The sequence below is a fragment of the Entelurus aequoreus genome, linkage group LG11 (genome assembly GCF_033978785.1).
Source record: "Entelurus aequoreus isolate RoL-2023_Sb linkage group LG11, RoL_Eaeq_v1.1, whole genome shotgun sequence".
Classification (NCBI taxonomy): Eukaryota; Metazoa; Chordata; class Actinopteri; order Syngnathiformes; family Syngnathidae; genus Entelurus; species Entelurus aequoreus.
Window position 1 is genome coordinate 35179882 of NC_084741.1, and position 13158 is coordinate 35193039.

General features: G+C 39.2%; 1 protein-coding gene across 1 annotated transcript in view; it reads left to right on the forward strand.

Moving 5' to 3' along the window:
* Positions 1-13158, forward strand: part of LOC133659647 (collagen alpha-1(XIV) chain-like) — a 324062-nt gene that overhangs the window by 241357 nt on the left and 69547 nt on the right. The window contains exons 27-28 of the mRNA XM_062062231.1: positions 315-454; positions 10264-10387. Coding sequence (XP_061918215.1) covers positions 315-454; positions 10264-10387 — 264 coding nt within the window. The remainder of the gene's footprint in view (positions 1-314; positions 455-10263; positions 10388-13158) is intronic.

Consider the following 13158-nt stretch of genomic DNA (forward strand, 5'->3'; position numbering starts at 1 on the left):
AGTAATTATGTACAGATCCTTCAATAAATGTCCCTATTATAATGAGTTTAATATGCAAATCTTAGTGTTATGATCCGTTGCCCGGATCATAGTTTGTTTACATTTATTTAGGTTGTGATTCACTTGTGGTTTCAGTTCTGTTTTCAGCACCCTTTAGTTTGTGTGTTTTGGTTGTCATGGGTGCTGATTGTTTTCACCTGCCTCTGGTTAGTCTGGTTAGGGGACAAATTTCACCACACCTAGTTGTCATTGGTACTTTAACTTTAACTTAACTAATATGTCATATCAGATGTAATATATCTCTCTCTTTGCAGTGTGCAAGGAGGCCAAAGCTGACCTGGCCTTCCTGGTGGATGGCTCTTGGTCCATTGGTGATGACAACTTCCTGAAGATCACAAATTTCCTGTATAGCACCATTGGATCTTTAGATCTAATTGGACCGGATGGCACTCAGGTGAGCTGTGTGGCAATGCCCAACCATACCAGTATGCCAGGTTTATGTTCTCAGGCAGGGTTCTTCAACGTTTTCCGGGTTAAGAACCCCTAAACTGATGGAGACTACTCGTGGTATCCTGGTTACAATTGTGTTTTAAATGGAACTGTTTCTAAAGGTAATACTAAGATTTTTAAATAATACACCATTGTTTATTTGAAATGTGCATGGTACAGTGAGTAGGGTGGTCATGCCACTGCCATTCACAAAATATAATACAGTGTGCAGGATGAACATTGATGCCTATTTAAAGACATTTTAATTTGTGGAAACTTTTTTTTACCATATGGAACTGTAGTGCACCCTTATCACAATGTTCCTAAGAGCTGGTCATAAAAGAATAGATAATAATTAAAAACCCATATGATCAAAGTCTAGTGCCACATTTTGATTCATATGTTTCTGGCTTTTCATTTTCCTTCACTCACATGAATCGATTATCTATGGTTTGTGAAACATGTATGGTCTTGAGAAGCAATATAAAGCAGATGCTGGGAAATGGCATATTACACATCCCATTTCAAAATAGACACCTTTTTTAAACTAATTTTAAAACATGTACCACCCACACAAGTTAAATATTTGCAAAATCTGCAACTACATGCATACTTCCTGGCCTCAATGCACAAGTCCAACAGTAGACTTATAGTAAATGGGGGAGCACTTATATTCTGTAATTTATTTCTACTGCACCTTAATGAGACATAAACTGCTTTACAGTATTGCTCTTTTCACCCCTTCATTTGGATCTCTACACACACTGATAATTACTTCAGCCAAAGATTTCTACATTTGTCATAAACTGTTACATTTTTATTATTATGGCTTTTTTCTAGTTGTGTATTTAAAATTGAAAGATACACACTGGCTGGCAGATGTGACCTTCTAATAATTCTGCTCTTCATTTTGGGTTCTTGTTACTTTTAAGCATAATACCATAAATACACAAGTGTTCACCAAACTACAGTTTTTAAATGACAGCCAGATTATCATCCTAACTATGTAATGTTAGACATCAAAGAGGACCTATGATTTTATTTACTTTTAAAGAACTTCCTTGTGGTCTGCATAATATCTATTGCCTATGTGTCAAAGTCAAGGCCTGCGGGCCAGATCCGGCCCGCGAATGAATCATTTATGGCCCCCGGGTTGATATTTGATTAGTATTAGAACCGGTCCGCAGGCCACAGACGCCTGCTGCAGTTTTGCACACACCATACTCCATCAGCGTTAGCGCTAGGCATTTTCAAAATGGGGTGCCAGGGACCCCATCAAGTCATAAAAATGGGGTCCGACAGTAAATTTTTGGTGTCCCACATTTTTGTAACCGTTTTGAAAACAAATGATAAATGTATGCATTAAGTTAAAGTTAAAGTACCCATGATTGTGTGGCGAAATTATTCTCTGCATTTTTATCCTGTTACCTCTCACATTCTATATTTTGTTTTGGAAAAAGGTTGTCATAACGGTTGCTTAATTCATTAAAAAATAAAATAAAATAAAAATAGAATTTTTTTTATGCATATGTAAATTTATTCAGTTGTAAACATTCATTCACTTTCTTCTTTCCTTCGTGGATCTAAACTTTATCGCTGCCTGTATTTTTTTCTATATTTTTATTGTAGTGTTTTCAGAATGTGTTTGTTCTATTTTTGGCCAAAGTAAGACAAAGAAAACAATCTGAAGTTATCTTTATTTTTTAGTGTTAATGCCATGATTTTCATAGTCCGGCCCGCGTGTGCACAGATTTTCCTCCATGCGGCCCCTGAGCTAAAATTAGTTTGACACCCCTGATCTATTGGATATGCTTTGGTGTCAATTTTGCTTCACCGTCACTTTTATAACGTTTGACTTTTATTTTTTGAGTCTGTAAGATGTTTGACTTCCGAGGCGTTCTCAGATTGCAAATGAAACCACGCCACATCTTTTCCAAAAGTATCATAATTTATCTTTTCAAAATGTACACTGTTTATATATATACATCTTGAAGTAGTTGCCGTTATTTTCATTTTAGAAAAAGTCGGAAATAAACTTCATTAACAACATATAGATTCACTCGGTCACAACATTAGATACAACTGCACACATTAAGACTCCACATAAAAAAGCTGTTTTCAGCGGTATTGATGTTACATATGTCACATCCATTTTCTTCCACTTATCTGATGTTGGGTCGTGGGGGAAGCAGCCTAAGCAGAGAAGCTGTCACATGTTGGTGTTATTATGCACATGCTAAGATTATATAAGAATAATCATCTTTTTTGTGTTTACCATCACCTGAAGCGGAGGGTAAGGAGCTCCTCCCCTTCTGTCTGAGAGCTTGACCTCATGTCAAAATAAGAACATCCATCTTGCTGATAGTCAGACTGCAAAACCCTGCAAACATCTTTAACGGTGTGCAAGCTTACGTCAAAATGCATGAGCCTTAAGATTTGACACTTTGGCATTGTTTAACACAAGTATCCATCATTGTAATATTTATAAATCAGAAAAGACAAATTTCATCACAGTGAAGTGAAGTGAATTATATTTATATAGCGCTTTTCTCTAGTGACTCAAAGCGCTTTACATAGTGAAAACCCAATATCTAAGTTACATTTAAACCAGTGTGGGTGGCACTGGGAGCAGGTGGGTAAAGTGTCTTGCCCAAGGACACAACGGCAGTGACTAGGATGGCGGAAGCGGGGATCGAACCTGCAACCCTCAGGTTGATGGCACGGCCACTCTACCAACCGAGCTATACCGGTCCCCTTTGAATTCATAGTGGGCCTGTGGTTTGCAAACAACAATAAAGTTACCCAAAGCAAGTTTTACAAGCTTGTTATGAACAACAAACAACTTTTTTTAAATAGGGATTTCTGCGGATAGTTTTCGTAAAAATTTGCATAACAACAAACAGCCTTGTGCCAAACGTAATGAGCAACGGAAGAACGAGGCGAGTTTTCGAAACAAGATGAAGATTGCAAACGAGTCTAGTCGGTTGTTTTTGTTTCTGAAAAGCATTTAGGCGTCTCTTCTCATTTCCTGCCACTTTGTTTTGTGCCTGCAAAGTCTGTTTTCTGGCAAGTACAGTCTAAATGCATTACACTTTGCAACACATATCAAGTGGTTCCAGCATCACTGCCTTAAGGCTATAGCACAACTGGAAAACACTATTATCTTGATTCCCAGCATACAATCTACCAGGAGTAATACTTTGAATCACGTTGCCAGGGTGAATCTACCAATCTGCTCAGCCTCAGAGCTATTCTTTTATATCCGGTTCATCAATAATGCTTGGCTATAGTAGACACCCCCACACCCCTTTAGTAATATGTCACCAGTATTCAGCTGCCTCATTTGTCACTCTGTTGAGGTGCTTGCTACAGCCTTTTCTTCCATTTGTGCAGTACAGTATGTGCTCCTCTGCAATTTGGCCCCTAACCCAGTGATGGTGGGCTACCGACAGAAAAACACTTGCTTTAATGCCAGAAAGTTTGCGGTAAAATGAAAGTTGGCCGCCTTGAGCTAACACCAGCACCATTAGCAGTCTGGAGGTAATCATATTCCCTCAGAGAAATGCACTTAGAGCAGGGGTGTCAAACTCAAATACAGAGTGGGCAAAAATTTAAAACTGAACAAAGCCGCGGGCCAAGGTTGAACAAATTAACCTTTTTGATAGGGACCCAAACAAGTTTTGCATTAAATATTGAACAAGCAAGGCATATATAACTTTATAGTGACATGCAAAATCAAGTTTCAAATAATGATAATAATAGTTAAACAATATCAATGGCATATCAAATACAATTTAAATAAAAATTGAATGCCTCTTTTCTATTTGCAGCCTTCTGAAGTAAATATCAACATTAACTTTTTCCACAGGCTAATAAATTTGAAAATAAAATATTGAATAAACCAACCATTCAGGACTTTAAACTGCTCAGTTTGCAACACACTGATCTAATCTGATGTGCCCAAGCCAGATACCTGCCATCTTTTCTTGGATGCTAGTTCATTAATGTCGGGGCACAGGCTTTGAGCTGAGGCAACCTTCATTATCAAACGAAGGTGTTCATCAGTCATTATATCTCGTATTCCACAGTCTTGGGGGCGTGCCTTACAGGCACTGCTTTTAACGTCCTCTACGAGCTGACGTCACGTCCGCTTTTCATCCCCGCTAACAACGTGCCCGCCCAGTCACAAGATATGAGCGGCTACTGTACGCACACACACGTAAATGCAAAGCATACTTCATCAACAGCGATACAGTTTACACTGAGTGGCCGTATAAGCAACTTTAACTTTGTCAGAAATATACGCCACACTGTGAATCCACAACAAACAACAATTACAAACACATTTTGGGAGAACATTCGCACAGTAACACAACATAAACACAACAGAACAAATACCCAGAACCCTTTGCAGCACTAACTCTTCCGGGATGCTACAAAATACCCCCCCCCACACACACACACACATACACACACCTTGTAGCGTCCCGGAAGAGTTAGTGCTGCAAAGGGTTCTGGGTATTTGTTCTGTTGTGTTACTGTGCGGATGTTCTCCCGAAATGTGTTTGTCATTCTTGTTTGGTGTGGGTTCACAGTGTGGCGTCTTTTTCTAACAATGTTAAAGGTTTTTATATGGCCGTCTCAGTGTATCGCTGAAGATCAAGTATGCGTTGCATTCACTTCTGTGTGCGTGCCAAAGCTGCACATATTATGTAACTGAGCCAGCACTCGTTGGACTGGACAGAAAGGGGACGTTACAATTCTCAAGAGGGGCACTGAAATTTGGGAGTCTCCCGGGAGGTTTGGCAAGTATGAGAATTAGCGGTGTACCGCGGCACCGCCGCTGTATATGATCGGCGGGCCAGCTCTAGTGTTAATTTGATATCACCTCGCGGGCCAGCTCTATTGTTAATTTGATATCACCTCGCGGGCCAGCTCTATTGTTAATTTGATATCACCTCGCGGGCCAGCTCTAGTGTTAATTTGATATCACCTCAAGGCCCGCAGGCCAGAGTTTGACACCCATGACTTAGACTATGCAAAAGGCTCCTATTTGGGGAATTTGCATGTAAATATCTGTGTTGGCCCTGCGATGAGGTGGCGACTTGTCCAGGGTGTACCCCGCCTTCTGCCCGAATGCAGCTGAGATAGGCTCCAGCAACCCCCGCCACCCCGAAAGGGACAAGCGGTAGAAAATGGGGCGGCATGGCGAAGTTGGTAGAGTGGCCGTGCCAGCAATCGGAGGGTTGCTGGTTACTGGGGTTCAATCCCCACCTTCTACCATCCTAGTCACATCCGTTGTGTCCTTGAGCAAGACACTTCACCCTTGCTCCTGATGGCTGTTGGTTAGCGCCTTGCATGGCAGCTCCCGCCATCAGTGTGTGAATGTGTGTGTGAATGGGTGAATGTGGAAATACTGTCAAAGCGCTTTGAGTACCTTGAAGGTAGAAAAGCGCTATACAAGTACAACCCATTTATTATTTATTTATTATAAAATGGATGGATGGATGGATATTTCAATTCATTACTAAATATGCTCCTTTGTGAACTATATTAAGAACACCAGCTCAGTTACGCTATGAAAACACTCATTAGTCGTGACTACAACAACATTTTGGTTTCTTCCACGTCAATTACAATGTGCAAAGCGCAAAATCAAAATTACTTGCTTTGTGGGTTCAGCATGTGTAGGATATTATGAGTGCTGTTTTAAATACCTAAGGCAGGGACGTCAAACTCATTTTAGCTCAGGGGCCGCATGGAGAAAAATCTATTCCCACGTGGGCTGAATGGGTAAAATCATGGCATAATAACTTAAAAATACAACTGCGACAACTTCAGATTGTTTTCTTTGTTTTACTTCGGTCCAAAATAGAAAAAGCACATTCTGAAAATGTACATATCACAAATAATCCTCTTGACAAAACACTTCAAGTAAGTTAAAAATTCTGAAGTAAAAATTGGTGCAGTTTCAAAAACACCATGAAGAACCCAATGAACTTAGACCTCAGTGTATCTACAAAGTAATTCAACTTTAAGTCTCAAACTATCTAAGATTGAACAAAAACTAAATTAAACATAAATAAAATCTCTTCTATGTATGAACTACCTCATTTGTCATTTCCACATATTATTCCTGTGGTAGCTCAACAAACCATACAAACCGAGGTAGAAACTATTCAAGAGGGTTTAGTTTACTCCCTGCCTTCTATAGGCGCAGATCTACATGTCTGCCAGTGGGTGCTCGGTGTGTGTGTATTAGTGTTGTCCCGATACCATTATTTTTGTACTGGTAAAAACTGTATTTCGGTACTTTTATAAATAAAGGGGACCACAATAATTGTCATTATTGGCTTTATGTTAACAAAAAAATCTTACGGTACATTAAACATATGTTTCTTATTGCAATTGTGTCCTTAATTAAAATAGTGAATGTACAAAACAACTTGTCTTTTATTAGTAAGTAAACAAACAAAGGCTGCTAATTTAGCTGCTGACGTATGCTGTAACATATTGTTTTCATTTATCATTCTATTATTTTGTCAAAATTATTAAGGACAAGTGAATGTTGTCTGTCTATCTGTGTTGGCCCTGCGATGAGGTGGCGACTTGTCCAGGGTGTACCCCGCCTTCCGCCCGATTGCAGCTGAGATAGGCTCCAGAGTGCTAGAAAATGAATTATTAATCTACTTGTTCATTTACTATTAATATATGGTTATTTTCTGTTTCATCATGTTCTATCTACACCTCTGTTAAAATGTAATAATCACTTATTCTTCTCTTCTTTGATACTTTACATTAGTTTTGGATGATACCACACATTTGGGTATCAATCCGATACCAAGTAGTTACAGGATCATACATTGGTCATATTGAAAGTCCTCATGTGTCCAGGGACATATTTCCTGAGTTTATAAACATAATATACATTTAAAAAAAACGAAAGAAGATTTTGTGATGTTAAAAAATATCGATGCAATCATAGTAGTATCGACTAGATACACTATTGTACGTGGTATCATTAGGGTTGGGTATCGTTTGAATTCGAACGATTCCGATTCCGATTCCGATTCTTTGTTTCGATTCCGGTTCCTGTCGATTCTCGATTCCGATTCTTCTTGTACCATGCCGGGATCAATGTGTTTGACAGGTAGTCCCTGGAAGGTGGTATGTATTTTGGGTTGAGAGTTTTCACCATATCCCTGCAAACATAAACAAACATGTAATGTTGCTGTTACTGTTTAGCCCAGTATCAATTAGCTTAGCTCTAACGTTATTGCTTAACTGACCTAAATGTTGGAGATTCCACCTCTGAAAAGGGATGCAGTCTTTTGACTATTTGTGCAGTGACCTTTCTGTGGCACTCTTCCGTCTGTGGTACCGACATCTTCCCCATTGCCGCTACGGTGAACGGAGTACGCTGAGCACATTGTGGAGCCTGGCTAGCAGGTTGTAAATTGTCTATGAAAAAATATGCGGGCTAATTTGTTAGCTGCCTCGACGTTGGCGCAAAACACATTATTTATTGCATATATATTGTTTTACTTACCGGATTCGGACTGCAATGCAGTCACCGAGGTGCCAGGCTGGGCGTCGAAGCCAGAGGAAGAAGCACAGGAGGACGGTCGGCGCAGCGCGTCGAAGACGGGACACGCATTTATTTGTACTCGGAGGTGCTTCATCATGTTCGACGTGCACCCTCCTAAGCACGAAACAGTCCTGTCGCACGTGTTACATTTCGCCGATATTTCATTTTTTTTTAGTAAAATAAAGCCACACTTCGACCGCCGACGCCCGCTATCCATGCTTGACTGACTCGCTCGGCTACATAGGCTCGGCTATGCTAACACTTCCGGCGGTGGGCGCTTCTTCGTTGGTGTTTAGCGGCTTCTTCTTCCGGTCGGCAGACTTGTTCTTTTTTTCCGGTCGGCGGACTGGGTATCGAAACTAGGAATCGAAATTTAAACTTTTGAACGATTCCGGGAGAATCGGAAAGTTAGTCCCGGTTCCAATCGATACTCGATACTCGATACCCAACCCGAGGTATCATTACAGTGGATGTTAAGTGTAGATCCACCAATGGCATTTGTTTATATTGTAGCGTCCCGGAAGAGTTGGTGCTGCAGGGAATTCTGGGAATTTGTTCTGTAGTGTTTATGTTGTGTTGCGGTGCAAATATTATTCCAAAATGTGTTTGCCGTTGTTGTTTAATGTGGTGTCACTATATGGCACATGTTTATGACAGTGTTGGCATTGTTCATACTGTCACCCTTAGTGTGACATGTATGGCTGTTGATTAAGTATGCCCTTCATTTGCTATTTGTCTGAATGTTTGATAGATTTAAACTTTTATTAGTAGATTGTACTATACAGTACATATTCCGTACAATTGACCACTAAATGGTAACACCCGAATAAGTTTTTCAACTTGTTTAAGTCAGGTCCATGTTAATTAATTCATGGTAAATTCATCGTGTGCATTGTGTTCAAAATCAAGATGATTGTGGTAAAGTTCATTGTCGGGCACAATGAAACCTTGGTAAGACTTAATTAATTAAAGATTATGTGGTTTGTGACTTTTTAATTATGTAAATCGGACAATATTGGCCACAAAAGTATCAACAACAAGAATGTTTTTTTTTAAATTATTTTAAAGATTGGAAGTCACCATCAATTCCACGTGGGTGCTCGGGCCCCGACGCACCCACGGGATCGGCGCCGATTCTACCTTCTGTGTATCGATAGAAAAATAAAGCTGTGCAATGTGTGAACAGTTTCAACAGAAATAAAAACTTAAAAGACTGACAGTATTGCAGTAAATCAGACACTGTCCACTTTCTTTAAATTTGCACAAAAGATAATATTTTTACAGAACTATATTAATGTGCAGTGTCTCATGCAGTATTTCAAATGGGGTTACCAATTGTTTATTTTACTCTTGTTTGTTTGGCTTTAGCATATACCTCTTGCTTGGTATACTTGCTCGTCCCGATAAAAATATTTGCTTGCCTAACAGAATTGCTATTGCGATATCCAGTGGACGCATTTAGAACAGCAGTTTCTTTCATTTAAAAATGCAGCTCAATTTTACACTTAGCACACGCATCTTGCGGGCCGGATTGAGCCTGTTTGCGGGCCTAATCCAGCCCACAGGCCACATGTTTGTCATCCCTGACCTACGGCATGTCTTGGTAATAATAATACATTATTGTTTTGTAAGCGAATCACACGCTTTCATAACAGACAATTTAATATCATAGTGTATATGTTAGGGCAGTCATTCTCAAACTAGTGATATGCCAAATAATCACTTGATTTAAGTTTTATTTTTCGATATTCAAACACAGTATTACTGTTCAAACTGTGTGTAATGGTACAGTGGCCAAATATATTAAATGTATTTGTTAAATATACATTGGCTTGTTTTTAATGAATACTTAGGGCTACTATGCTACTGTATTTTAATGTTGGTCATTACGGTGGTACTTAGAGAACCAAGTGTTTTCTGAGGTGGTACTTAGTGAAAAAAGTTTTGGAACCACTGCCTTGGTGGAGATTAGGGACTTTGGGCTCAAAGTTGTTGGTGACTTTGTAGACTGTTGCGGTACCTCACATTTGTTCTAAGTATGTTCTTGTTATTTGTAGCTTACCTTTTGTTTATGAAGAGTGTTTAATTATTTCGTAACCCAACTTGAGACTTGGCAGCTAACAAAATGTAATGTACATGTCATTGTCAGATATGTTTGTTACCTATCAATGTGTTTCTTTGTCCAGGTGGCCATTGCTCAGTTCAGTGATGATGCTCGGACAGAGGTCCAGTTGAGTTCCCATGGCAACAAGGAAGCATTGCTTGAAGCGATTCAGAGGATCAGATACAAGGGAGGCAACACAAAGACAGGTCAGTACATCTGACAGGAAACCCGGTATTGATTCATAGGGAACAGTCAAGGGGGATATTTGGCTTTAGAACAACAGTCTACGTTGAGGACCGTTGGCAGCTGCTCATGAGCTTTGATTGGTACCACAGGATGCTCAGCAGCAGATGGAATTTCCCCAGGTATAATATTAGGCGTTATGGTTTTGTCAACAGCTGTTTCCAAGGACAAGGACCAAATGTCGCTCCTCATTTTTAAGAAGCCTTATTTTGTTCGATAAAACCAAAAATTTACATTTACAAATACTATCCCTAACAGCAGAACAGACGCAATCTGCTGCTGTGATATCATCAAAACACTAGAAAAGGAATTTAAAGCAGATTGGAAATTCACACAAAACTTTGAATCCTAATGTATGCCACCATGTTTCCCAAGCAAACCTGCTGCAGGAGTGTGTAGGAATTTGTAATTTCCTTCTGGAAATACAATTTGCAAAGTATTTGTTAAAACGCTCACACACGCCACCCAGGAGAAAAACACTGAAGGCCTGAATCCTTAAAAAGCATTGTAGTCTCTGAAGCTGTTGTAATATTCATGTGAGAGCGTCAAGCTGCGCGAGTGAGCACAAGGTGAATGTCGGGAACGCTGATGCGTTAATGAGGCTTTACAGGGAATGCCCGTTGTCTTGAAGCGCTCTAAGTTTGGATCAGTGGCTTCTCAGCGAAACTGTGTCCTTGGGCTCTTCTCTCAGCTTCAGGGCTGATCCGAGCATCATTTCTACTCTTGATCTATTTATCTCTACCTAATCCCTTCTTTTCCATCTTTTCTCTCCTGTGGTACAACACCCTGCCGTTCGGTCTTCCTTTGTTCATTCACCCTTGTTTCCCCTTCCTTTTTCCTGTCATTTTAGCTTGTCATTTCCACGACACATCTCAAGGCGTGTAACATTACGCCATAATAACGATTAGGTAGTTACCTCAGTTTTAAGGTCTCAGTTCGGTTCATTATTAATACAGTCAGGAAACAAAATGCAAAGCATAACATTGCTTGCCTTTTGTGAAAGTAGCTTTATTGGTTCTTAAAATAAAAATGCAATTAACAATACAAATAAAAACATTACACATATAGATACAAATTTTGAAGAATGCGGAGGGCCACTTTACTACATTCTGTGCATTAAATATGCTAAAATCAATCTAATGTAGGTTAAAACATATACAGTACATTTTAGCTTTGTGTTATAGGTGACAAATTATTGTTCTGTATTCATGAACAGTAAATGTTTTGGGGTTTTTTCAGAATATGGCGACGGCCAATACAAAAAACCCCACAGTCGCTCGCACTTTGCACACCACCTGCCTACAGACTCTGTTTTAAGGGAAGTACAAAGATACAAACAAGTGCAATAGTAATAGTTTGAACTACTTGAATTATCTTTGATTTTTAGTTGCAGCGTGGTGCATTGCTTTTGTCGTATCCACTTGTCTTTGTTTGTTTATGTATTTCACCTGGAAGGGCAAGGGGACTAAACAGGAGACTTTAAAACAAAGAAGAGGATCTTTGGGCTGGAGCTTCTGCTTGGCACTACTGCATACCATGGCTCCCGCTAACCTAAAGCCAAAATCATTATGCTTGTTGAAATCGCAGTTTCCCTATTTCACTGTACCTTGAGCTCCCTTCTTACATGCAACACCTTAAAGTTTGACATAGAGTTGAAGCAACTCATGTTTTTACTCTCCTAATCCACACCTCCCTCGTTTTCCCCTCAAACTGTCCTCTCAAACTATGTTCAGGTCCCATGCTGTGCCTAAATCCCCCAAATTTTCAACTAAAAAACAGCTTGCTGCCTCTGTGACCTCATTTTTTCTCGGAGCAGTATCTGTAGAGGGTGATGCCTGCCAACAAGAAACCTCACAGTTTAAATATGTTTTTCAATGCTGTCACAAAAAGTGTTAAGTATATCAGAGGAAGGTACTCAGCCCTATTTGTTCAACATTGATTGTTTCAAAACCAGTGTTGGGTTAGTTACTGAAAACCAGTAACTACTTAGAGTTACTAGTTACTTTATTTCAAAAGTAACTCAGTTACTAACTCAGTTACTTACACAAAAAGTAATGCGTTACTGTGAAAAGTAACTAGTTACTTATTTTTTTCTTCTTAATTTTTTAAAGCTCCCATTAATGCCCTTTTAGCCTTCATTTCAGTACTGTTATTGCACTGGAGAATAATACAATCTGTTGATCAACTTGACATGCATTTGCATCACTGAACTCTGCTAAGCAATGTGGTCTACATACAACACACAAAGACAAAGATATGTTTCAAAGGGCCAACTTATTTCAGGCCAGAACAAATTGACAAAACTATTTTAAATAGCTGCAACATAACATACATAAGTAACAAACAGCATAATAACAACATAGCTGTAAACCAAATAAGTACTTTAACTTTATTTTTACATACCAAAGCCTAACAAGGCGTTTTTTCTCTCAAGGAATTCTGAAATTAAATCATGTCTGAAGCCCAGAACACTCTGCACATTTCCCCAGTTTTAGTTTAGAGATAAGGAAAGATTGTCCTGGCCCACTAGGATCCCTCTTTATGTTTGTGAACTTTATATTCTATACATTTAGAGTGATGTGATAATCAAACACTCTAGAAGTCTAGAATAAAAGAGTATATAAGAGAATTGACAGAGTGTGTGTACTATAATTCATAATAACATTGATTTTGATTCAATATTATGTTTTGAGCAATGACAGTTTGAAAGAAAAAAAACAGCTTTGTTTTATTA